At 39.2% G+C, this 25,451-nt stretch overlaps 1 protein-coding gene across 7 annotated transcripts in view; it reads left to right on the top strand.

Annotated features, from left to right (window-relative positions):
* The window catches only part of esrrga (estrogen-related receptor gamma a), a 145,088-nt gene that overhangs the window by 105,284 nt on the left and 14,353 nt on the right, over positions 1-25,451 (top strand). For 5 of the 7 annotated variants that reach the window (XM_081605312.1, XM_008405749.3, XM_081605308.1 and 2 more), the window contains 2 exons: positions 7,230-7,340; positions 10,112-10,294. In XM_081605312.1, the coding sequence (XP_081461438.1) occupies positions 7,230-7,340; positions 10,112-10,294 (294 nt within the window). The remainder of the gene's footprint in view (positions 1-7,229; positions 7,341-10,111; positions 10,295-25,451) is intronic. The other 2 variants (XM_081605310.1, XM_081605311.1) reach the window with 1 other exon arrangement.

Genomic DNA, 25,451 nt, shown 5'->3' with positions numbered 1-25,451 from the left:
AAGACGTTCTTATTATGAGAACGACCCCTCTGGCAATGGCTGGCTGTCCATTTTTAATGGGGCCGTAATGATGCGTCAGCTGAAGACCAAAAGGTCATTGGGGTGGGGCTCAAATCTACTGAGAAATGGTAAGGGGGATGATAGAGCAGCTAGACCACAGGTAAAAACTATTGGAGCAAGATTGGAGATGTCAATTAATCCTAACTGCAAATATTACACACATTACAGACATTACATGTCTAACATCAGCTGTGATTTGTAGAATTATTATCATTAGAAAGCACACATTAAACATGTAAATATGAAAGGAATTGGCAGAGTCACGCAGCAAGGGAGCCAGCAGTATTCAACAGACACATATACCGTACATATTCTCGGACTGACAAATTTGCTCAGATTCAGCAGCGACTTTGAAGATGAATCCTGAATGAGCAGGCAGAATGCGTTGAATCCAATGCCTGCATCTTTATAAAGTCATAAATGGCCAGCTGGATTGGGATGGTTGTGCTTCTAGAGGGACAAGTCCTCAGACTGCAGATATAAACCTTGGCGCCGTGCCGCACACACGCACGTATGCACACACAAATTAACACCTAGTGCCAGCTTTGGCCCTGCTCCCCATAGCCTCTGAGACCTAATGAGTGAGATCAGGTGGAAGGCCCCAGTCTGTGTGAGTGTTGCTACTTGTGTGTGTGCGTGTGTGTGTGTGTGTGTACAGCTGGTAGTGTGTGTGGATCTTAACTCGAATGAAAGCTCAGCTGTCTGGATTGCTGGCATCCACCCTCGTTGCCCCTGCACACATGTAGACGATTGCTTGACTTGAATGGTTGAAGAAGAGCATGTCAACTAAATTGACTAGTTTGTGTTTAGTTTGTCTTTCTCACTTACTTTGGTACATAAGTAATGATCCAGAAAAAAATAGCATAGAGATGTGATAATAAATAAATAACAAGGGGACCTAAAAGGAGAATGACAAAAGGGATGAATGATGGTGAGATTGAAGGAGGCGAGAGTTGAGGAAAAACAAAAGACGGGAGAGCTAGACAACTGGTGGCGTCTGGAGTTCCCCCCATGGGAGCCTTGTATCTAAATCTGGCCCTGTAGTGTCTGTCCTGCATGACTGTGTGTGATTGTGCTTCTGACATCTGGTTGCATCCCTGCTAGAAAGAAGCGATAATGGAAGCGGAGTGACGAGAGATCGGCCTAAGTGGTCCGCTCTCTTTCACGAATGCTTTCTTTGCGAAGAGAGAAGAAAAGAGAAATTTTAGCAGGCAAAGCTGCAACCAGAAACACACTCACATAATAATTAGACATGCAACTATAAAGGTGGGCTGCTTCTAGATGTCTTTTAGTCCAATCACGACTCTTTGTATTTTGCCTTGCCTTTTAATCAGTACCTTCTAACACATGTGATATTGTAGCTTAGGTATATATAAGTACTTATGCTTAGGTATATATACGTACTTTTTTATATATATGTGTGTGTGTGTGTGTGTGTGTGTGTGTGTGTGTGTGTGTGTGTGTGTGTGTGTGTGTGTGTGTGTGTGTGTGTGTGTGTGTGTGGGTTTCAAATGTGGCAGCTATGACCAAATGGCAACAATGCATAAGCTACACTATGCAGACTCTCTGTCTGCACTGGTGAAAATTTACTTACCTCATGCCAAATAATTGTCGTTATTGCAACCTACTTCCTAATTGATTTAGCTAAAAATGATTTGACAATTTGAGCATTCACATACTGTGAAAAAAGAAAAAAAAATTTTATCATCAAACTATTCTGAGACAGTAGGGCCTTGTGAATTTTACAGCCTTCCTCCCAGTACACATGCTTTACATTAACCTGTGATGCATCCTAAACAATACACGTTTCACAAATTGCAGCATGTTTTTTCTTCTTTTTATTTTATTTTATTTATTTATTTTTATTTTTTTTACAATTTAGACACATATGAAAACGTGTTTTTTGATACTTTAACAGTTTATAAATTATTAGTTCTATTTAGGCATGTTTATGATGCTTTAAATGTGCAGTGGAATATTCAGATTGTAGTTTCATCGTGTTATGTGCGCAAAGAAGACCACACTTCTTCTGGTACTTCGCTCGATCTCACTCACACGCAGCTACAAATTCACACTCCAGTGACAGCCACCTGCCCACTGCCTTAGGCACGGCTGTTCAGATCTGTTCTGGTCTAAACAAACATCACTGCATGACACCACACATTCGCCTCTCAACTTCACTCATACCGCCTTTATTTCATCTCTGACATCGGACAAATGTCTGACATCACCAGTGTATTCTAAACATTTTTGCCGCACATAAAATATGTTCGGTTTTCATTGTGTGTGTGTCTTTCTCTGGAGTCAACCTGTATTTAGTCATGCAATACATACTTATACGATTACTCATTATTTAACCGTTACATTTTAAGTGTTATGCTCAGGTTTTTGTTTTTTTGCTGAAAAGGCTTACGCTTTGCAGCAAAAAGGATGAGTCCCTGCGATGTTAACGTGTCAGCAGATTTATGTCCTCAGACACAAGTAATACCTGTAACAGATACACACACTAGAGTTAAATGGGACTCTTGTCTTGCCCACTGCACTCACCCATCAGTCCATAAAGCCGCACAGGAAAAACTGTAATGTTATTACATCCACACTGCAGCGTAACACACATATAAACAGCATCTAAGTCTAAAACTAGTTTAAGGTGACTTCAACACAGTTAATACACCGAAGGAATATGTGGTCCCTCATTTCTCTCTTTTCCTTCGTCTCCCACAATTTGCTTCTTTTTTTTAACCGTCTATCTACAGTTAACTCCTTCTGGCTGTGATCTACAAAAATTCATTCATTTTACTTGTCTACCTACTCCCCCTCCCCTTTGCTCCTTCCCACGACTCTCTTATTTATCCCCCAATTCTCTCACCATTTTCATTGACCATCTGAAATCAATCTGTGTTCTGTTTTTCCTTCCATCCTCTTCTGTCTTTTCCTCTCCCCTCTGTCTTTCTCCTGCATGTGCATTCAGGTGTCAAAGGCATTTCGCTCGCAATCCTTCATCTGTTCACAAACACACACGCAATCACGCACACACACATGTGCTGACACAGAGTGACGCCAGCACTGTGTAAAAAAGAAAAAGGAAAAAAATCTATCCTGATGTGATCAGTGGAAATCGGGCTATTGACAGACAGCGATATTCCCATGATAGAAATCATTCACCTTCATCACTGTCGCAGTGTTTGTGAGCACACTTTGGTGGATGTGCGTGCATAACTGAAAGTATGAAAAATAACTAAAGTAACACAATATTGGCAAGAGAGCAAAAAAGTTAGAAAACATACCAGTGACAGGAAAACAGATATGTTGGGATATTGTTTCTGTGTGTGAGAGAGAGAGCAAGTTAAGGGCTGCTGCTAGTTGGATGTATTGTCTTTTAGACATCACTCTGGTTTGTCTCCATCGACAGTGCCATGCAAAAATAATCACACCCCTTAGAATCTTTCTTGTTTGGTACATCATAGCATAACTTTACATATTACAGTGAGCTTGGTGTTCATTTATATTTAATCCACTCACCAGTGTTAACTCACCAGTCAAATATTCCTGCATAGATTCTGAACATATCATGTCATACCAATGGTTATGGTGTGTTTAGGGTTATGCGCATCATTATTTATTTTGTCACACAGCTTTATGCATGTGAGCCAGATTGATCTCATGTAAGTAGAGCACATTCTTTTTTTTGTCCTCCACATAACTTGTGGCAAACCGCAAAGGGAGCCAATTACGAAAACAAATTTTCAATCATTTTCTACTTCAACTAATGCTTCTCTAGTCAATTACACACAAGTTGACTGTATTTACTAATAAGGTGAATTGTGAAGGGAAGTTGTTATACTGGATTTCACTTGGGGGGGGTTGAATACATACATGCACGCCACACTTTTCAGAAATTTATGTTTAAAAAAATTAAACCGTGTATCTTTTACTTCACTTCATACTTTTGTACCCCATTGGGTTGGTCTGACGCATAAAGTTCCAAATGAAACACAGAAGATTCAGGTTGTATCATGAAAAGTTCATGTTCTTAGGCAAAGTCTGCTGTATTCTTCAGATTTTTTTCTTCCCGCATATTTCATGTCGTACAAGAGCTCTTTTTTATTTATTTTTAGTCATTACATTCTGTTTTGTGTTCAGTCTTTCTTCTCTTTCCGTGTTATGTTTCATTATTTCTAATTTCCACATTTACTCCCCCACGGCCCTCTTCTCTCTCGTCTTTTTTCCCCTCTCATCTCCTCCCTTCATTCCCCCTCTCTCGCCCATTCTTTATGGTTTGAAGGCTCATTTGTTAAGAGGAGTTAACACACTCTCACTCTCCTACGAGCTTCCTCCTGTCTCTTTTTTTTTGTGAGCTTTGGAAATATAATTTTCAATTTTTAATTTGATTCATTTAGATTTGACCATTAATCAGTTCTGAGAGAGAGTTAATGTGGTGGAAAATAGATGAGGTAGTTAGAAGGGACACTTTATGAAGTGAATTCAGGGTCTTTTAGTTGCACGAGGAGGAGAGAGAATTGAAAGTTGGAATGTAAAAGAAAGCGTTCAAAAATCATGCGAGTATATTGTGCTGGAAGACTCAACTCTTTACTAGAGAGTTGAAGTGAAAAGCTCCTTATCTGGTTTATGACACCCACACTTTTACAGCCTAGGGCAAATGGAGAATCTTCTAGAAACCTTAAAAAATTTAATACCACAACAAAAATACCTTGATTAACGACAAATGATATGAAATTCCACAAAGTACTTTGCAAAACATAAAACTTTATTATTTGTTTAGACATTGCTGATTGAAAAGACATACATTTGTTTACCATGAGAGGAGCTCATGCAAGTTTTCTATCTAAGTTAGTTATATACAGGAACATTAAATGATCAACCATCCATTTAAATGAACATTTTCAGAAAAACTAGAATTTGGAATAATATTCTGGATTGAATTGTCTGGATATATTATTTCAACATATAATCCTCTTTAATGATTAGGTATTTAGTACATAGACTAAATACAGTATATAATCTGTGTACAGTACTGAATAAGGTGAGTATTTATTTGTAGACACTGGTATTTATGTGGCTTCTCTGCTCACATAGGTAACATTACAGCAGCTGCTTTCTTTCTGTTTTTTTTTTTTTAATTCTATTTCTGTTTTGATGTCATGCTGCCTTTTAATTTTGTGGCCACGCTGGTGGTGTCACGATTGTTGTTTTAGAGGTCCCTGCCGTTTTTTGTGCTGATTTTAAACTGAGCATTTTTCTTCAGTGAATGATCGCTTGCACCAGAAAATTTAAATTGCACTTCATTTTATTGTCCCTTACCATTTCTACGCCTGCTTTTCCATTTGCCTCTCCCTTCTCAGGACCACCAGTGAGCGTGCTTCTTGTCAGGACTTACAAACACAACACGGCAGTGTGGGTTAGAGAAATGTAGATGCAGTTTCAGTGTGTATGTGAGAGGAAAAAGCACAGAATAGGTTTTTGAGTAGGTTTGTACCTCCTAGTGTTAAGAGTCTCTTGACCGTTTGCTGACACTGGGCCCCCTGCTGTACCTGGACTGTCAGTCCTTCTGTCCCCCTATCTCCGCCTCAAGCAGTTGCATACATGAACACACACGCACAGACACACAGTAGAGTTAATGAGTGCCTACGCCATTCAGTAAGGATTGTGTGCAGTTTAAATATGCTAGATATAAAGCACATCTATAAATACTCGCAAGTCTGGTTTATCCTTCGTGATATTTTTGAAATCTTCATGTTAAGTCTCTGTGTTGTTTTGAATGTGGTCAGCATATTTTCCAAATGATTTAGATCTCTGTGAGCGAGCAAATCTTTCTTGCTTTCACATCCTCATTGGTCTCTCTTCCTGTGTAGAGTTACAAAACGGTGAAATAATTTAAATGTGCAATGTGTCAAAGAAAATCTTTCCTAGTGTTGCAGTTGATTAGTAAAACAAGGTTTTTGTCATAATAAATGTAGTACTTAGAAGTAGTACTATTCTCAGCATAATTTAGAAACCATTTTTTGGAATCTGTCAGTTTTTTAAACTGTTGATTATCAAACTTTTCTGGCACCAACTGCAGGTGTTTCCCAGACACTGTTCAGAGAGCTGGGCTGTTCTCCTTCCCTTTTAAATGTCCTGTTTAAGAAAGGTCCACAAGTTGTTATCAGGGTTTAGGTCAGGTGATAAACGAGGCCATGTCTTTCATCTGTAAGCCCTTTCCAGGATAGCAGAAATACCTAACGCCTCACACTTTAAATTTACACATTTTGATATCTGGTGTTACTGTCTATAGGCTACAGTCACTCATTAGAAAAATACACCTTACCTGTAACACTTAAACCCAATAAGCTTTTAAGTTCATACAGCTTGCAGTTGTAAAATATGAGCAAAAATTATACATTTCATAAAATTCAGTTGCTTTATTTAAAAGTTGATGTGCATGGTTTTGGTTGTAATTGCAAATATGTCCATCTTTAAAGTGCCATCAACACTTGCACATTTGTTTAGCATGAAGCACATTTTTTAAGGCATCAGGATAAAAACAATTCTGAATAAATATTTCATCTCTCTCCCAAGTTACTTGCTTTCATTTTCACTTGTACAAAAGTACAGAAGTATTTCTGTGTGCCTTCAAAACTTTCAGTGTTTCAGGCTTGCTCTTCTCTCCTCTCTGCTGCTATCGTCTTCAGTCTTTCCCTCTCTTCCTCTAAAGCACATAACACCTCTGTCTTCTTTATCCACCTTTAAGTGGTAACCACGGTAACATCCAATCCCTTGAGGGATAGGCCTAATTCAATTAGGACTCCTTTGTGTCAATTAATTAACGAGACAGAGAGGGAGACAGCAATCGGGAGGCAGAGATTGGGCAACATGAAGCCAGAAAACCAGTGAAACAACGTGGGAAAAGACTGGAACTGGAATAGTGTCTCTGTAGCTTTCAGTCGATCCTAAAAGTAAAAAGAAAAGTTTAGAAAAACACATAAGAGTGAATAAATAAGTTTATTAATGAGCAAAAAACTACACATACTTAAGTGGAGATGTCTGCTTTCGCATGTTTTTTCTTTGAGTTAGAATGTGCTTAAGGCCATGATGTGTTTATTATCATCAGTGTCTCTTTTGCCTTCACGAAAATAATACTTGTTTCCTTTCTTTGATATGTCCTCCAGGTGTTCGTCTGGACAGGGTTCGCGGGGGAAGACAAAAATACAAACGCCGAATAGATGCAGACAACAGCCCGTACCTGAACCCACAGCTGGCTTTGCCTCCTAAGAAGCCATGTAAGAAAATAAACCTTCACACACATTTCAGATCTAACAACTGTGTGCAATCTGTGTCTGAATGCTGAACTGTCTTAACCTGCAAATAGAAAGTTGGAAACACAGGTTGTAAAGAAACCCAGCTGTTTGGAACAATGTTTATCTCTACGTTTTTCTACTGCTATCTTTTTAAGATCATTTCCTATCAATAGTATATTAATTTAATTTTTGTTGGATCGGCTGCTTTTTCAGAGAATAAAAACCAAAGCACAACGAGTGAACACCTAACAAGCGAGAGTGAGAGAGAGGGACAGGTAGAGACGTGGGGAGATTAAGCCTAAATGAGAGCGTTTCTCAGACAGAGAGAGAAGGAGGAACAGGGAGGGTGGGCAGGAGAACAGCCGTAACCCTAATCCGGATTAAATCCAATCTGGCAACCACATCAAACTAGAGTTAGCTCTCTAGCTAACCGTCTGCTTGTACACACAACGTACACGTGCACACACACACGCACACACACACACACAGACGCTATGCAGATTGAGCGGTGTTTAGCAGCTTGCTCCCCAAAGCCCATTTTGCCTAAAGCTGAAGCATATTCTGCTCTAGGCCAATATGCTGAATGGCTGCACGGCAGCTTATTGGGACTTCTGCAACACTAATTATTGAAATGAGGGGATAAACTGATTTTGTGTGCACTGTGTTTATGTTGGCATGCCAAGAGGATGAGTGTGTACTAGCACTGAACATAAAGTTTATGTTTAGTCTTGTTAATGTAGCAAAAGGTTGTCCTTTGTAATAGAGGACAAGTCCAAATATTCCTCCTATTTTCTGTTAAACAGCTACTTTTATTTCTGTCACACACGAAATCCTCCTGCGCCTCTGTCATCCTCGCAGACAGGAACACTCACACAGCCTGTCTGTCTGTAGCCCAATCCCTAGCCTCACCGTCCCAATTGATTGTTTGAGAACAGAACAATAGCCCAGGGTTTGGAAATGGGCTTCCATTGATTCTAATTAGGGAAACATTAAATAAGATTTACTCTCAGGTACTGCAGTGTGACTCGGAGTGGTGAGGCTCAAATGACCCCAGAGTTGGACCGGGCGTGTGTGGCTACATACATTTCATTTGTGTGAATATAAAAGATTTGGGGGTGGTGGACTGTGTTAAATCAATACACAGCTTATCCTCACAACTCTGTTTCACTCCCTCTTGTTTATATCTGCCTAGTTATCACATCTCCAGATGCTTCCTGTCCGTCTTTTACAATCAGTCTGCGGCTCTTTTTCTACCTGTCTTTGCCTGTTTTTTCATCCCTAATCTCCTCCCCCCATCTTTTTCAATCTTTTTCTCTGCTCTTGCTCCTCCGTCGTGCACCAACATCCCCATGCTTGATTAGTCTGTGGATTAATTTGGAAGTAGGATATCAGTCTGCTACTAATGGGCCATAGAGGTCTCATCACCACATGTCACTGTGGCCTGCAGAGCTGTTTAGCTTGCAGAGTTATCCTTTCTCTCTATATGCACCCGTAAAGTAAATCTCTGTATGGCTACGATGCAAAACGCAAACATTTATGGTAACTTAAATTGCTTGTTATAATCATCTTTAAAACTCGCAGTCTTTCGATGAATGTTTTAGTTTTTGGTACTTGCATTTTTATGTTTGACTCCATAAATAATATTTTTTTTATTTTGTTTTTAATAGGGCACACTATGAGCCAGTTGTGACTTTTTTTTTTATCCACACCTTGTGTTTTATGCCAAGTCCTTTATCACTATGTGTACAGACTTAAGTTGTTGTTGTTGTTTTTTGTCACTTTTAAAGGTTTGAGATTTTCAAACTCACTCTAATGCCAGAAAAAAATTGTCTTAAGTCATTTAAAAAGCTGTTTTTTGTCACTATTTCATTTATTAATGGAAAAAAACTATCCAGCCAATCTAATCCTATGTGAAAATACAACTGGCCCCTTTGTTAAATCACAAATTAACTGTGAGCAACCACGTTTCTGTTTGGATTTTACTAACCACACCAACGCCTTATTGCTGCCTGGCGTGTAGAAACAAGAAACTGCTTAAAAAGAACAGGAAGGAGGCTAAAATATCAAAAAGAACAAAAAAATAAAGAAATATTTGGAAGCTGTACATGTGGTTGCATTTGGCGTAAAACCATAATTTCAAAATAAAAAAATCTCCTAAAACTGTCAGGCATGGTAGTGGTAGTCTGATGGTCTTAGGCTTCCTTGCTGATTCAGAACCTGGAAGAATTGCAGATGTTGATGGAGCCATAAATTTCACTCTCCACCAGTAAATCCTAACAGAGAATGTCCTTCAGTTCATGACCTTGAACCCAGGGATTCTTGTTTTTGCTGTCACCTCTGAATTTTTACAAAAAAAAAAAAAGAAGGAAACAGAATCAGAGTTCGGAGCAGCCTTCTCAAACTCAGGACTTGGACCTGAAACAGAATCTTCCCAGGATGTTGTTCTGATAAACTTGGCCATGGATCGCTTTTCTTCCCCCATAATAAATGAAATCCTCTTCTGAAAACTGTATTTTGTGTTTATTAAGACTGATGATCTGAGGTTGTTAATTTTACAGAAAAAAAGAAAACAAAAAAACCTGTATTAACTCACCACAGCTGTATTTACTCACAGCAGGTGTTTCATTAGAGACTGTGCATTGACCTTTCACATTTTTGCACCTGAATGGTGTGGAACAGCTTTTACCCTTCCAAGACAAAAATTTCACTATCTCTCTGTCTCTGTCTGTCTCCTTGTCTGGTGGTCATGTCAGTTGCCTTTGGCTGCCTTGCAGATAACAAAATCGTCTCTCACCTGCTGGTGGCCGAGCCAGAAAAGATTTACGCCATGCCTGACCCAACAGTACCAGACAGCGACATCAAGGCCCTCACCACGCTGTGTGACCTGGCGGACAGAGAACTGGTGGTCAACATCGGTTGGGCCAAACACATCCCAGGTAGGGATTCCAATTTAATTCCCAATTTGAATCAATTAATTTTTTTATTTTTTTTATCACAGCCATACTCGCAGATAAAAAAATGCAAATACGCTGTTAGATTTGGGGCTGCAACGTCTGCAGACGTGCACAGTCACCCGGATACTTCCAAACCTTGACATAATCTGACACTTTCCCCAAAAGTGTGTCTTTAAGGTTAACATCTTTATTCATTTAATGTTCCAAATGTGTTTGAAATGAAATGGTATGTAGAACAGATGGATGATTAGAGATGAAGGAGACTAAGATTTAATGTTATATTTCAGACAAACAGATAGATAGATAGATAGATAGATAGATAGATAGATAGATAGATAGATAGATAGATAGATAGATAGATAGATAGATAGATAGATAGATAGATAGATAGATAGATAGATAGATAGATAGATAGATAGATAGATAGATAGATAGATAGATAGATATTTTACAGTGTATGTCATCTATTTCTACCTACAGAGGAAAGAAGAACTCAATCTAATCCTTTTAAGCCAACCTCTAACCCCTTTTCTCCCTTAATCTCTCTTGATCTGCAATACAAGATGAAAGGAATTACCATAATGGCAGAACAAAAAATATGATCTTGGGTAAAAAAAATGAGGAAGAAAGTATCAAAAAAGCAGCAAAGTGCCCAAACTGCTTTGGCCGTTTTGTAAGCGATCCTGCAGAGAAGAGCAGCATATCAGATTAACAGATTAGCAGAAGGTTTTGACCTTTTGTCAGATAAAAATAATTACAGAATAAAGGAAAGGAAAATAAAATACAGCCCTGCTTTGCTTCAGCAGAACGGCATAGCAGGGCTGTAAAGCACAGGGGAAAATACCAGATTAGAGACATAAATATTATTTAGTCATGCTGCATAAATCTATACCAATAAAGCTGGTAGCGTTGGATAACAGGGTCCATGAATGATACGTATATGATATCAATAATGCGAAAATAACAGTGAAAAGGAAAAAACGAGATAAATTGAGTGGGAGAGAAAGGAATACACATTGCCCCTAGTAAGTGTATTGATCTCTGCTCTGCCATATGGACAATAAGCAGACATACATATTGATCCATAAACTAAGAATAACACTAAGAATGGGTTTTTCTCTTTTTAGGATAATATACCATATTTCCCATACTTATCTCTTTTCCGATGTTTCTCCCAGTTTCCTGTCCTCCTCTGGTTTCTTTTTAACTCTTTACTTCCATCCTGCTGAGTTTATGACTTGCTTTCATATCTGAAGCCACGGCAGGTTTAGCGCCCTATAAAACGTCTCGCATCATTTCACATTATAATCACAAACATCGAAGTATATTTGGTGGAATTGTGTGCAAGATCAACACAAATAAATTACAGTTGGGAAATGGAAAAAAATCTGATATTTAATTTTCTATTTTTTTTTACAAATAGAAATGTGGAAAACATGACATGCATTTATATTCAGCCCCTGTTTTCCTGTTACTCAATTGCATTTAATCCTATATAGTAAATAGAGTTCACCGTAATCACGGTATGACAACTGCAGGTTTGTTAGTGAACAAAAAAAATTACAAAACAGTTTTCAATGTAAGATACATTGAAAACCATCCATTTTTCGGTTATGCTCTACTTTGTTTTGATCTGTTACTTAGACTTAAATAAAATAAATCGAATTTGGTATTTTATTGGGTTAGAAGGTGACAAAACAGGATAAAAGTTCAATACCTTTGGGAGATACTGTATACACATAACACATACTTATCCATGTGTTATATAATGCACTTGGAGGTTTGCACCTTTTCTTTACTGTTCTTAAAAGTAAGCAGGCCAAGTTACACAGGTTATCTGATGAGCGCAGTGTCTGTGTGTGTGTGTGTGTGTGTGTGTGTGTGTGTGTGTGTGTGTGTGTGTGTGTGTGTGTGTGTGTGTGTGTGTGTGTGTGTGTGTGTGTGTGTGTGTGTGTGTGTGTGTGTGTGTGTGTGTGTGCGTGCGTGCGTGCGTGCGCGAGCATCTTTCTGTAAAAAGGGAGTGAAGCGCAACGATTGCTTGGAGGAGGAGAGAAGATGGTGTGATTAGATGAACGAGGAAGGCAATCCACTGCTCCGAGAGAAAGATAGAACTCTTCATCTTCCAAGTGTGTGTGTGTTTGCGTGTACGTGTGTGAGTGATATGAGCACCTTATGAAATCCTCACTGTTTACAGCACTGAACAATGATGTCCTCACAGAGCATGATCTACTGTTCACTCACAGTGTAGGGGATTGTCAGAAAGAAATACACCTCCTCAACATTCTTTATCAGTTCCTGACATGCACACACACTTGCACACACACGCACACACACCCAGAACAAGAACAGAAAAGGATAGACCTGTTAACCTGTTAGCAGCCATCTTGTTTCACATCTTGTCGGGCGCGCGTGCGTGCCAGAGACGACTGTGTTTTGAGTGTGTGCGCGTACACAAGCCTTCGCTCGCCATGGTACAGTAATTTTTTTAATCAAATTGATGGAGAGAGACTGAGAGACAAAGGCAAAAAAAGACAGAGGCAGAGAGAGGGGAGCGAAGCCAATTTATGTTTCATGATATGGCTGCGCAGCGCTGCACATACACACATGCACATTCGCGCTACGCACACACAAAGGCTCCTAACAGTGGTAACAACGTGTCAAGGCGAGCGCCAGGCAGCTAATTTGAAGTCATTAGATGTCTGCCGTACTGGCAACAATTTGTTACGCTCTCACACGCACAAACACACAGGCAAAAAAAACACATCACAAACACACACTGAGTTAAGAGCCGTCTGCGGATAGCGAGGAGCCTAAATTGTAAACTAATTTAAACATCACTCAGCGTTAGAGAGGCTGCCTGCAAGACAGGCCCCCGGATAACAAGACCAGAGCTCTTGTGTGTCTGTGTGTGTGTGTGTGTTCATGCTGGTCATGTTTGACACACAGAATCGCCTCATCTAAGAGACTTTTGACATTATACAAATACACACATCCCTCTGATTGGTTATTTTATTCTAAGATATAAGTTTCTGTGTTCATTTTCAAACTGACATGGCCCTATGCAAACATCTGATATGTCATTAGGAAAGGAAAATGGGGTTTCAGCAGCAGCAGCGTGTCTCCTCGTGTCCCATAAGGAATCACACGCCTGTACTTTTAACACAAATACATAAGCACAGGTGAGCCTTCTGCTAATTCAAACTGAGAGAAGTCCATACACACACACTCACCTGTTCACTGCCTGTGCACGGAGCATGAAGAGTAAGCCGTCACACTCTGGGAATCGTGCTTATGTGGAAATATCAGAAGTTATTATTCAAAGGGCATGAAAGGCCTTACCGTCCAATAATATGGATTAGTGACGAGAAGATCTCATTTTAATAGCTCTCAAAGAGGCAACTCCAGATGCATATTAGGCTGCATGTCATGGTGAAGCATGCATTCATGTGTGTGTGTGTGTGTGTGTGTGCGTGTGTGTGTGTGTGTGTGAAGACCGGAGTGCAGTCAGGTGGGAAGAGGAGGAGAACAGCAAATATTTAAACAGAGGAGAATAAGGGAGTGAATTAAAGAAAGGAAAGGCCATTCAGAATGAGCCATTTATCTGTCAGTAGAATTAGTCTTTTCATCCTCTTTTCTCTTCTTTTACTCACTCTTTCTCTCCGCTTCCATAATAACTAAATGGCTACCAGGCAGTCATACTAGCAGCTCTTATCTAGACTTGTGGACACAAAAGAGAAAGACAGACAGGGCGAGCACTTGACTTGACGAAAGACCAAGGAACGAACAAATGAATGAATCAACGACTGAGAGCCGGAACCTATAACAGAGCCCTTTTTTTTTTTTTTTTTACCAGAACCAGGGGCCTTGCCATTAGTGTGTGTTTTTTTACAACCCCCTCCCATTTTCTTTTTTATTCAAGAAGAAATTGCTCTTGGGTCTCCACCTATTCTTTTGCCTCCCTATCTCCTTTTACTTGCTCTGTCTTTTCTTGCAGTCTTTCTCCCTCGCTGTTCCCCTTTCAATTTTGACACTCGGGATAAGCGGCCTATGTGTCGGCTGTAACGTGGCATGATTGAGTTGTAAAAAATGGGCAGCGGTAGGTGGAGGGGTGTCACCATTGGTCCAGCCATTTCATCAGTCTCTGTGGAGATATGAGGTACCGATTGGAGTGGTGGAGGTGGTGATGGGATGAGGAGGGAGGAAGGAAATCAACTATGTTATGTCTGCACACATCATGCATCACCATATAAAAATTTAACCGAACAGCTTTAGACAGTAGTTGAATTCCGAAAAGTTACTTTTTAATAATTGTCATGTATTTAATTATCTAGGTAAAAAAAAAAAAAATGTGTTGACACCTTTTAATTTCCTGCTCTCTTTTTGAAGCACTTTGTGATTTTTATTTATGAAATGTGCAGCATAAATAAAATCTTGTTTCTTGTATAAGCAATAACTGAAGTGGTCTAGTACATCAGTTGCATCAAAGCTCTCTCGAAATCCTCCCAAACAGACAGGAACTACTATAAATCAAAAACCAACGATCTTCCAACTCACATGTGACCTTTTTCTTTATTTCGCTTTCTCTGTCCTATCTTATTTTCCTTTATGGCCTGAAATAACCTCCCATCTGCTCTAACTCCATGGTATCTTCAACCTTTTCATTATTGAGTCAACCTCAGCTTCACATTGTCCCTCTCAACTAGCCTTTTATTTCTTTGCTTATCAGTTTTTCATTTATTTTGCTGCAGAAACATGGTTCTTGAATGTAGATCAATCAGATCAATTGTTTATCAATCAGAACACTAAAAGAAATATTCCTCTGCCCCAAAAGGAAAACGTCATACCCAGTGTCTTTCATTTTTCTGATTTTTTTATGTGTGTTTTCTTACTTTCAAACAGTTTAGAAATGGTTGTCAAATAGAGAATTAGTTTGTCAAGTAAATGCAACCTAGCCAAACATTTCTAAAGCAACCAGTAGTGAGCAAATGTCGAGAAACAAAATTGCTGCTCTTTTTTACCAAAAACACTGTAACCAAGCCAGACACACACACGCTGTTGCACATGTTCAAGACTTTTATACTCCAGCTGACATAATTAACACTGGAACACATCGCAACAACCTGCATAAGGTACTTTCTATGATCCCCCAGGCTTCTTTTAAACTCAGCAAAACATCAGTAGAAAGATTGATGAAACCACCAGAAATAAGAAATACAGCACTCTCACTTTCCTATTCCATTTGGCAGCTAAATTGGAACAAAACGTCTTAAACGGAACAATTATTTATTTCTTCAAGTCTTAATTGCCTCCATTTCTTTCTTCGTTGCCGTACCTTTTCCAGTTCATCTTTTAATGTGCCCCCTCTCAAAGCTATTAGGTAGTTTAATAAAATGTCATGAAAAAACACAGGGTTAAATGTGTCAATTGAAACTCTCTCACACGCATGCATTTGCCCTCATTCTGTCTACAAATGCTGGTTCACTTTGACAGTGACAGTATTTAGGCGCCTTCTTAACCCATAAGGAAAACTGACAAATTCCTGAAAAAGTTCAGATGTACACATTGAGTTAAAACCACATTGTATAAAACGACACATAACCATTTTTTCACCATCTGCAGTTGTATAAAGTGAAACATCCTAACTGCAGTCAGTTAGGAATATGAAAATAATTCATGTTTGCTAAATGGGTTTCTTCACAACATTTCAATTAACTGGTACATGTGGGTGCATTTTAGGGGGCACCTTAAACACAGCCTTGTGTGACATCAAGGAAACAACAACAACAACAAAAAAACCCGACAAGATTTAAAAGAGAACTGTCAACTTCTATAAGTCTGGTTTGTCTTGCACTTTCCGGTTTCCTGCCACGCCCTTTTCTTCAAATAGTTCTGTGTAGACAAAAACATCATGAGGATATCTGGTGTCATTATCCACAGTGAAATAAGTCCTGTTTTGATATGCGCTGAAAAACCACAAGGCAAGGAATAAAAGCTTGATTTTTTTTAAGCTTCCATCAGGCTGATTACACTAGAATTGGAGGTTCTGGGCCACATTGACCCTTCCTTTTTGGGGGATAAACTGGGAAACTCATAAGCCTGAGAACATATCCCAACTGTGGATTATGGTGGTAGCAGCATCATGTTTTGTGGGACTTTTACTGAAGGACACCCATCCCGGGTGTGCTTCACAAAACAGGTGGCATTATGAGGGAAAAACATTGTGTAAACACTGAAGCAACATCTTAAGGTTTTGAAGCTTTCACACAGAGATCTTCCAAATGGACAGTAATCCAGCAAGATGACAGTAAAGTCAATGTTTTGGAGTTTCCATCAGAAAGCTCTGATCTTAGTCCGTAGAAAATAGCAAAATAACCTACAAGCCTGATTCACTTATAGTATCGTCAGAAGGAAAGGGAATTTCTTTTGGTAATCATGGCTATGCTAACTCAGGGAAAAAAAGTCTTATGTAGTGTTAGAGAGAGTGGGGGGTGGTGGGAAATCAACCACTTTGTCTTTTCACAAGGTGTATTAAAATATTTATTTTCAATCGTACAGAAAACACATTTAATATTTCTTCAGAAACTTGAATTATATCAAGAAACATTTTAGATTTAGAAGATAAAAGCTGGTTTTTAACATCGCCTTGGCTTGAGTTGGGTTCTCTTTCTTTGACGTGGCATAATCGACTGCCATTCCCATACTGTAATGATGTCTAACTTAATCTGACTTTATTGGAATCTGATTTGCATTTGGAATCCCAATCTGATTTAGTTAATGGGCCTTGGTAGATTTCGATGGCTATCTGCAAGCTTGTGCTTCAGGTCTCTGTTGATTTTCCTTCAGCGCTGTTCACTGTGTTTGATTTCCATTTCTGCTCATCCCCAAGGTTTAATATGTGTCTGTTTGCTTGTGTGAGAGAGTGTTTGTCTGTTTTATTGTTCACATCCATGCAAAAGAGATATCTTATTTTCCCTTGCACCACCATGAATTCCTCTTGCAGTACAAACAAACACATCCTTGTTTGCAGATGAAAACAAATATTGATGGAATCAAATTAGGGAAAGAATATTTGATATTTGATTCTAATGTTTGGATTAAATTGGACTTCTTTTATTAGATTAAGGCAGAAGCATCACCATTATGAGAAAATGAAGCCGTTTTCTTGACTGTGCCTTGCTTTTTTTTTTTTCTTCCAACAACGGCAAGGAGCAGCCGGCTTACTTTTTGATAAATACATATCATATATAACATATGAACATCTCTTTTGCATGCTTCTTTTGTCTTTCTTATCAAGATAGTTTCAAGATGCTTGACTGTCTTACCACGCATTACTTCAAGTAGTGGAAAAAAATTGGCAAACTTATCTCGCAAAAGTATTTGTAACCTTTGTGAAAAAGAATTAAAAGATTTTTACAAACAAAAATCTGAAAAGTGTGGCATGCACTTGTATTCAGCCCCCTTTACTCAACTTTACTCCAATCAACTTCCTTGGGACTATATCACTTCCAAGAGCCATTTATGTCACAAATGTAAATTTGTGGATTTTGTGATTTCTATGTTTGTGTTATTTACTCGTAGTTCAATATTTTAATTTATTTTTTACATGAACCTTTTTGTGTCTTTAGTAAATGAAATGACGATGATCATTTGAGCTTAATATAAACACAGCTGTCCATACAACAGAGGTGCATTCAAGAACATCTGTGAACAAACCACTTCATGAAAACCAAGGAACACAGCAGACAGGTCAGGGATAAAGTTGTATGTGGAAGAAGGACTTCTGGTCAGATGAGATTAAAAAAAATGTTTTCACCTGCATATAAGGAAAGCACTATGCGTGGTAGAAAACTACATCCAAAACGAAATCTCCACTCTTTGAAACATGGTGGTGGACAATTAGCTTTTGGCATTAAGTCTGGCAGAACTTGTGCTAATTTGCAAAGTTAATTTAGCAAAAATATCTGTCTATTAATATTTAAATCTTATACAGATATACCCCAGACTTGTAACTGCAATTGCTTTGAAAGATGGTTCCACAAAGTACCAGCTCAGAGGGAATGAATACAAACACACATTTTTATTTTTACATTTTTATTTGTAAAATAAATAAATAAAGCAGCCCATGAACATTTCTTTATCAAGAGAAAAATGGTATTTGCAAAGTTGTTTCTCTGCATTGTTTTGTCATCTGATGTTTCTTTTTCCAAGTAATTACATTTGTTTTTCAGTCTGTGAAAGAGTCTGCAATCTGACAATCTGTGTCAGCTATTCTCTGCCACACACATGTGGCAAACATACGAATACACACAATCCTTTCCACACAAAGTTCTAATAATGTTATCCGTGTTTCTGTTAAGAAGCACTTTCAACACACACATACACACGCACGCACACACACACATCCAAAGAAGTCACTGTACTTACATACACAGACTCGCACAGTTTTATAATAAGTCAAACCAGACGAGCAGCAACAAATAAATCAACAGACCATCTGAGCCCATCGTCATCTAAGTCATTATGAGCAAACAGTTTTTACTACTTTCAATTTGCTTCTGTGTTTGTGAGTTTTTGTCTGTGTGTTTGTGTAGTTGTGCAGTTGTCCTAGACGGAAAAAGAGAGAAATGATATGATGTGATGTGATATGATATGCTGGCGGGGCATAAAGATAGATGATCATAATTACGCACAGGCCAAACTCCATTTCAAATCATCATCATCCTGGTCTATCTGTTGGAGTGCACACATAGATACACACCAAGAGCTCACGCAGAGATTCATCCACCTCAACACACACACACATATCACACACCTAAGGTATGCATACTGCAAATCTAGCGGAAGGAGGGACAGGCTTGTCATGGCTTCACATTATTTTATCTCGGTTCATGCAAAGTTCACAGACAGGCATGAAATGGTTATTCTTCCTCTGCCTCGCTCCTCTCTATCCTATCTATTCCTTTTTCACTTTTTGTTCCTCCATAGTCCACTTCATTTTACTCTCCTCTACCTTCTCCTTCTCGCTGATCTTTTCTATTCTGCTTTCCCTTTTTTCTACTTTCTCTCCCCCACAATCCCCTTCACCCTTTTTAAATGACATACAAGGTTTTTCCATAAGGACATTAGCAGATGGGAAAATAGGTTTGATGTATGAGAGTCACCAGCTGAAAACGATGCAACAAGCGCAAACATTTCGTAGACAAGCAAATGAAACCATCTGCAGGCGAGCTTAGTGTAGGACTGCACACTCTTTCATAGACGGTTGTCTTTTTAGAAACTGGACTAAATACAGATGTAGTTGACAGCCTGCCTTTACACACATCATGTAATTCCTGCAAGAGTTTGCCACTTTTCACCTGCTGTGTAGGAAATGGCAGTGGCTTCTCCTCTCTTTGGTTTACAGGGCACCCATAGTAAATACAAACACACACACACACACACACACACAGTAGTAATAATATGTGTATTTTTGTGTCTGCTTAATCTTGATGGGATGTTTCATCTGCAGGCTGCTATCACAGCTGGCTGCCTTATTGTCTGGGTCAGACTGATGGGCTTCTGTTAAGTGCCTATGAGTGTGTGTATGTGTGTGTGCTTGTGTTTGTGTCATTTTTCCAGTTTATATGTTTTTTTTTTTTTTTAGTACTGTTAGTCTTCATGCAGCCTTGTACATTAGCACATAACTACTTGTTCTGTAATATAAAAGGTAGTTTTCTCCTTGTTGGCTGACCACTATATTCCCACAGTGGAGCATGTATGCGTGCACATGTGCATTGTGTGTGAGTTGTCTATCAAGCCACACGCACAGCCGAACCAAACCGTTGGCTTGGTTGCTGATGATGACATATGAGTTCCTGGCCTTGGTAATGGCTGTTAAATCTCATAATTACACGCTTCTTTATTGCAATGCATAATGACCCCACAGCACTATTGGACAATTAATTAAGATTTTCAGCCCAGGCTTTTTCAGGCCCAGATGAGGAGCTGGAATGAGGTCTAATGTTCTTGTCTTCAAGCAACGACATTAAGACACGGTGCTCCAGGAAAGGAGGCTCCGTGTGGATTCGTTTTTTTATCTCTGCCGCTGTGTCCCTCTGTTTGTGTCTCTCACTCCCTTCCCTTCCTCTTTTCTGCATCGCATCAGTGGCTGAAGCCTATCCTCTAGCTGACTGGGTTCTCAATGGTGATTTTGGCAAACATATCTCTAATCTGTGAATGGTAAATTAATCCCTGTGGAGTTTCAGTGGTGCTCCCTTTATGGAAGCTACGGGGGATTAGACAGATAGAATCAACACAGCCTCATAATCTCACATAGAGACACCAGGCCCGGATAAGGACCACTGGGTTTGTTTTAAAGCCACAATCAGGAAGATTTTGCTGATACACCAATTATGCCTGGCAGGACATCCTGTGACTTTATTTTTAAATACTTTTTTAATACATTTGTAACCAAAAAGCAATGTTAGATCTACTATAAAAGGCCAGATGCCCTAGATTCGTAAAAAGACACATATGGATAATCTGTAATGAGATCTCCCAATTATACCTACTAGGCAAACCATTATGACCACTGACAGGTGAGGCGCAAAATATAAATTCATCACCATGACGTGTTATTTGGATGGGTTGAATTAGGTTGCAAGAGAATATTTTGTCCTCCAAGTTTACGTAAAAATGTGAGCAACTTGACAAAGTCCACATTCTGATTGCTGGACAATAAGGTCAGCATCCCCAAAGTTGAAACTCTTGAGGAGTATTTTGATAACAGGGCAGTGATCAGAAAAACAGAAGTGGGCTCATCTGATGATGCATAAAAAGGGAGCAAAAGTCAGTTCATATAGTTCAAAACAGACTTATAAACTACAGTACCCCAATTTGCTGAATATTTTATTGCTGGTTCTAATTGGAGCCTAACAGAATGTCACAGTTTGTGTGTATGGGGCTGCAAAGCAGCAGAACAGTCTCGGTGCCCAGTCCATCCCTGGGAACCGAGACTTGGGCTCCAGTTCCCAAGACCTCAGTCCAGTCAATGATGTTCTGGACAAAAAAGTCCAATCTATGAAGGCCTAACTTGGCAACTTATAGGACTTAAAGGATCTGCTGCTAGCATGTTTGTGCCAGATCCCACAGCACACCTTCAGAAGTCTAGTGGAGCTTATGCCTTGATGACTCAGTGCTGTTTTTGCAGGAAAAGGTGGACCGACACCATAATAGGCAATCTGTCATAATGCTATACTTGATTGGTGTCGTATCAGCAGTGACTCTTGTTGCATTTTAAGTTTGTAATCTTTAGTAATGACCAGCAGTATTACATGTGTTATATGTGTTTGTCAGAAAGAGACAGACAGGAAGAGTTACTTTGTAAGCTGCTCAGCTGTGTGTATACGCAGTTAATTCCCTGGACAGATTTGTGCACACACACACACACACACACACACACACACACACACACATGCTAACACACTCGGAGTGGTCAATCCGGTCTGCATCAGCAATATATTGATGGAGGGAATGGCAGGATGCAAAGGTGGAGGATGAGGAAAAGGACGGATGATAGAAGTAAAGGAAAAAGTGAAAAGCGTATTAATGGTGAAGGTCTGAAAAATAAGGTGTGAACTGCAGCAATATATTTATTTCAGTAAAAATCATTAAGTAGAACTGAAGGTTATCCCTGGAGCAGGTCTCTGGTCTCTATATGGAGTCAAACAGTGGAGCTTGCAGTGCTCATACACTTAACTACACACCCACGCGCACGCACACACACACCCACACACACACACTCCTTGACTCTGCCCTGGTGGAGCTGGAAGTGGGTAATTAAAATGTAAATATTGATATTTTATTATTTGAAATGGCTCCACTGCGATGCTCTTAATGTCACTCCATCTGTCGTCTCCACGGAGACTTGGGGTTGCCCTCGACGACCTCAACGACCAGCTGCCCCCACCCAAGCAACCCCACAACGGCAACAGCTAACGCACTAGACAACGCCTTCGTGTTGAGACAATATCATTTTGGGTCTAATTAAGTGTTAAATATTAGCACCCGCAACCACAGAGACAGCACACACACCAAACACACACACTCCTTTCTTCTACGTCTCTGTCTTTTACACACACACACGCGCACACACACACTTACAGAGCACTCATCTTCACTACAGCAATGGGAAGATTTTAAGTGTTAATCTTGCAGTGCTGCTGATGGTGTCTAATGTATGCAATTAACAGTCAGGCAGGGCTGAGGGTTTGGTAATTAGCTGGCTGTTCACACTGATTAGAGGCTACCGCAGCCCTATGACTGCTCTGCTCTCCCCCAGGCCGCATGGAGGAAAGGGGGGTTGGAGAAGAAAAGGGAGCTCAAGGGGGGGAAGGGGGAAGAAAGGGGAAAAGATATTTTAACCAAGAATGTCTGAGAGGATGAGGATCCAGGTGTATAATTGTGTTTGTAATGTATCTTCAGTAAATGCGACTAAATTGAAAATAAAATCCAGTTTTGAAATCAGTGCTATAACCAAATAAAGTCATTTATACATTTTCCTTTGGTTTGCTATTTAGTAGCAATAAAAAACATTGTGAAATAGTCTTCAGTAAAAGTTACAAAACCCTAATGTTTAACTTTACACACAAAGACATTACATCAATGTACTCAAATTTAGTTGTCATGAAATATTCATTAAGATCAATGTGATTGTATGTGAGGTTAGAGGCTCTTTTTTTTGACAGCGTTGAAAAAGTAGATCGTACTTCAGAGAAGACATTTTTTTATTATTATTATTGTTATTGTAAGAAAGCCATTGTAAGAAAACGTTTGTGTGTAAAAAGGTTACAAATGTCTAATGGTCAGTGGTTGACAGCAACCAAACTCAAAGTAAAACATTTTAACCTTGACTATTTATGACTTTTATCATTGTGTCTGAACTTAATATTTTTAACCATAAGAAAATAAAACCAAAGTAAAAACATGGAGAATGAAACGGTGGAAACATCAGTGAATATTAGCATTAGGCAAACAGCTTCCAGTTATTTCAAATAGAATCACTTCCTGTTTTGTTTATTCAGACACTCAACAATAAATGCCTTCATCTTTATGCCTTAAAGATGAAGGCATATTTATATTTTTGGTGGGAAGAAAATTTTACCTAATTTTGAAATAATTCACAGCAGTTCATATGTTTTTTCACATGTTGAACGAAATAAAAAAGGTCAAACTAAGAAGTTCCACAATCTTCAGTGTAACAGAATGTGTTTTGGATGCTCTTTGCTTTGATTTTAGTCAAACTCAATTAAGTATTAGTTACATGGGCTTTTAATACATAAGCAAAATTTCTGTATTTTTATTTTTTTTCCATTTTACCGCTGCCCCTACCAAGGAACTTAAAGCATGTTTTTTTTTATCCAATCTGTCAGTTGTATTCACCAGGTCAGACCACAAATAACACTAAGAATCAGTAACAGCCAGGAGAACTTTTCAGGGATTTTGGCCATGAATGCTTAAACTTAACATATGATTTAGAAGTCTATGTCATGTCAACTCCAAACCCAATGTGTCTAAGAACCCACAATGTGTATGCATGTGTGTGTGTGGAAGAGAATGTGTGTCCTGTGTGTGTCTTTAAGCTCTTTTAAATTAACTGGTTTTCTGGGTAGATTTGTTTCCATCTCGTTGCGCATCTCTGTGTAATTGGGTCAGCTGGTGGATGTGTGTGTGTGCGTGTGTGTTTGGGTGTGTGAGTGCAAGACGGTTTGCGTTCTTCACGTTTCTTGTGTGTATTGTTTCAGCCTGGCCAAAGCCATCACAGGGGGCCCGTGTTCATTTTGGCTGTCATCTGTCCGTATGGTACGGAACAGTTTGAGATGCAAGCGCACACACACTCAGAGAGCGCTACAAGGGAGCACTTGCATTGCCCAGCAGGAAACAATTTGCGCACGTTTAAACACAAACGCATACAGACAGTGTAGCGGGAGCGAGCACTTGAGTTTCATGCCGTCACACAGTGTGCCTGCATAACAAAAACACACACTGAGATGCACACAGGGCACCGACGAGCTGGTAACTGTTGGAAACTTCACGCATCCTCATGCAATCTCGGTCTCAGTGGGCCAGTAGACTTAAATCTGTCCCCTGCAGTACACAGTATGTGCACATGCTGAACACAGAACATTCCACTGTTGGAAATGAACATTGAGAAACAAATCAAAGAAAATTAACTCCATTGTTCTCATCTCCTCTTGTCTACCTATAAGAAGATCTGACGCACTGAGTGATTGGTTGCCCTTTTTTTTTTTAGGAAAATTCTCATCTTTCCATTCAACTTCCCATGGATATAGCATGCTGGGAACAATCAGCTTCTTTAGCAATAATGTTTAGCGACTTTCAGTCATTCAGAGAGGGACTCTGGCTCTTTTTAGAAAAAGAAAATAATTTGTTTGATTTTCATGTGGACAAAGTGTTAATTTTTTTTTACACTTTTGTAGTGAAGTGAGACATCATCATCTTTTTACGTTGTCATCAATGAGCTTTAGGCAATTATGCATGAAGACACACACTCCCCTGTTCTCTGATTTTCCAGTTTCACAATGTTGTGCTTTACATTTCTGGGATGCAGTTTAATTTCTTAAAACTTCAAGTCAGATAACTTTCCAAAAAAGACAAACTGTCACATTGTTTAGGCTGAGTGAAACATCTGGTCATCCTGTAGACGTGATCAAATAAGTAGCGGCTATTTTAACAGAACCAAAGGGTGGATCCTGGCTTCATTATGACATAAATAACTAGGATATTTATGTAATTTATATTTTACATATTTACAAGTAAAAATCCTTAAGCATCTTTCCATCCATCCGTTGTATTACGTTTATCGTGTCACATGGGCAACAGGTCCAGGACGGAAGTCCAGACATGCCTCTCTCCCAGTGAAAACACAAACCTCATACAGTCACAGCGCTTATCAGTGAAATGTGTTTTAAAAAGTGAACACAGCATAACATGAAAGATGGACAACTTGTCAATCCTCAGATTACATTCAGAAGCTTTACAAAATCTTTACAAAGCTTATTTTGGTCTTGCTCATCAGCAGCTCCTTTCTCTGTCACTATATCTGTACGTTTATGGCATTTGTCTGGCTGCAGTTCTTAGC

The sequence above is a fragment of the Poecilia reticulata genome, chromosome 3 (genome assembly GCF_904066995.2).
Source record: "Poecilia reticulata chromosome 3, P_reticulata-male-v2, whole genome shotgun sequence".
Taxonomy (NCBI): Eukaryota; Metazoa; Chordata; class Actinopteri; order Cyprinodontiformes; family Poeciliidae; genus Poecilia; species Poecilia reticulata.
Note: the sequence above shows the minus strand (reverse complement) of the source record. Positions and strands in the feature narration are given on the sequence as shown.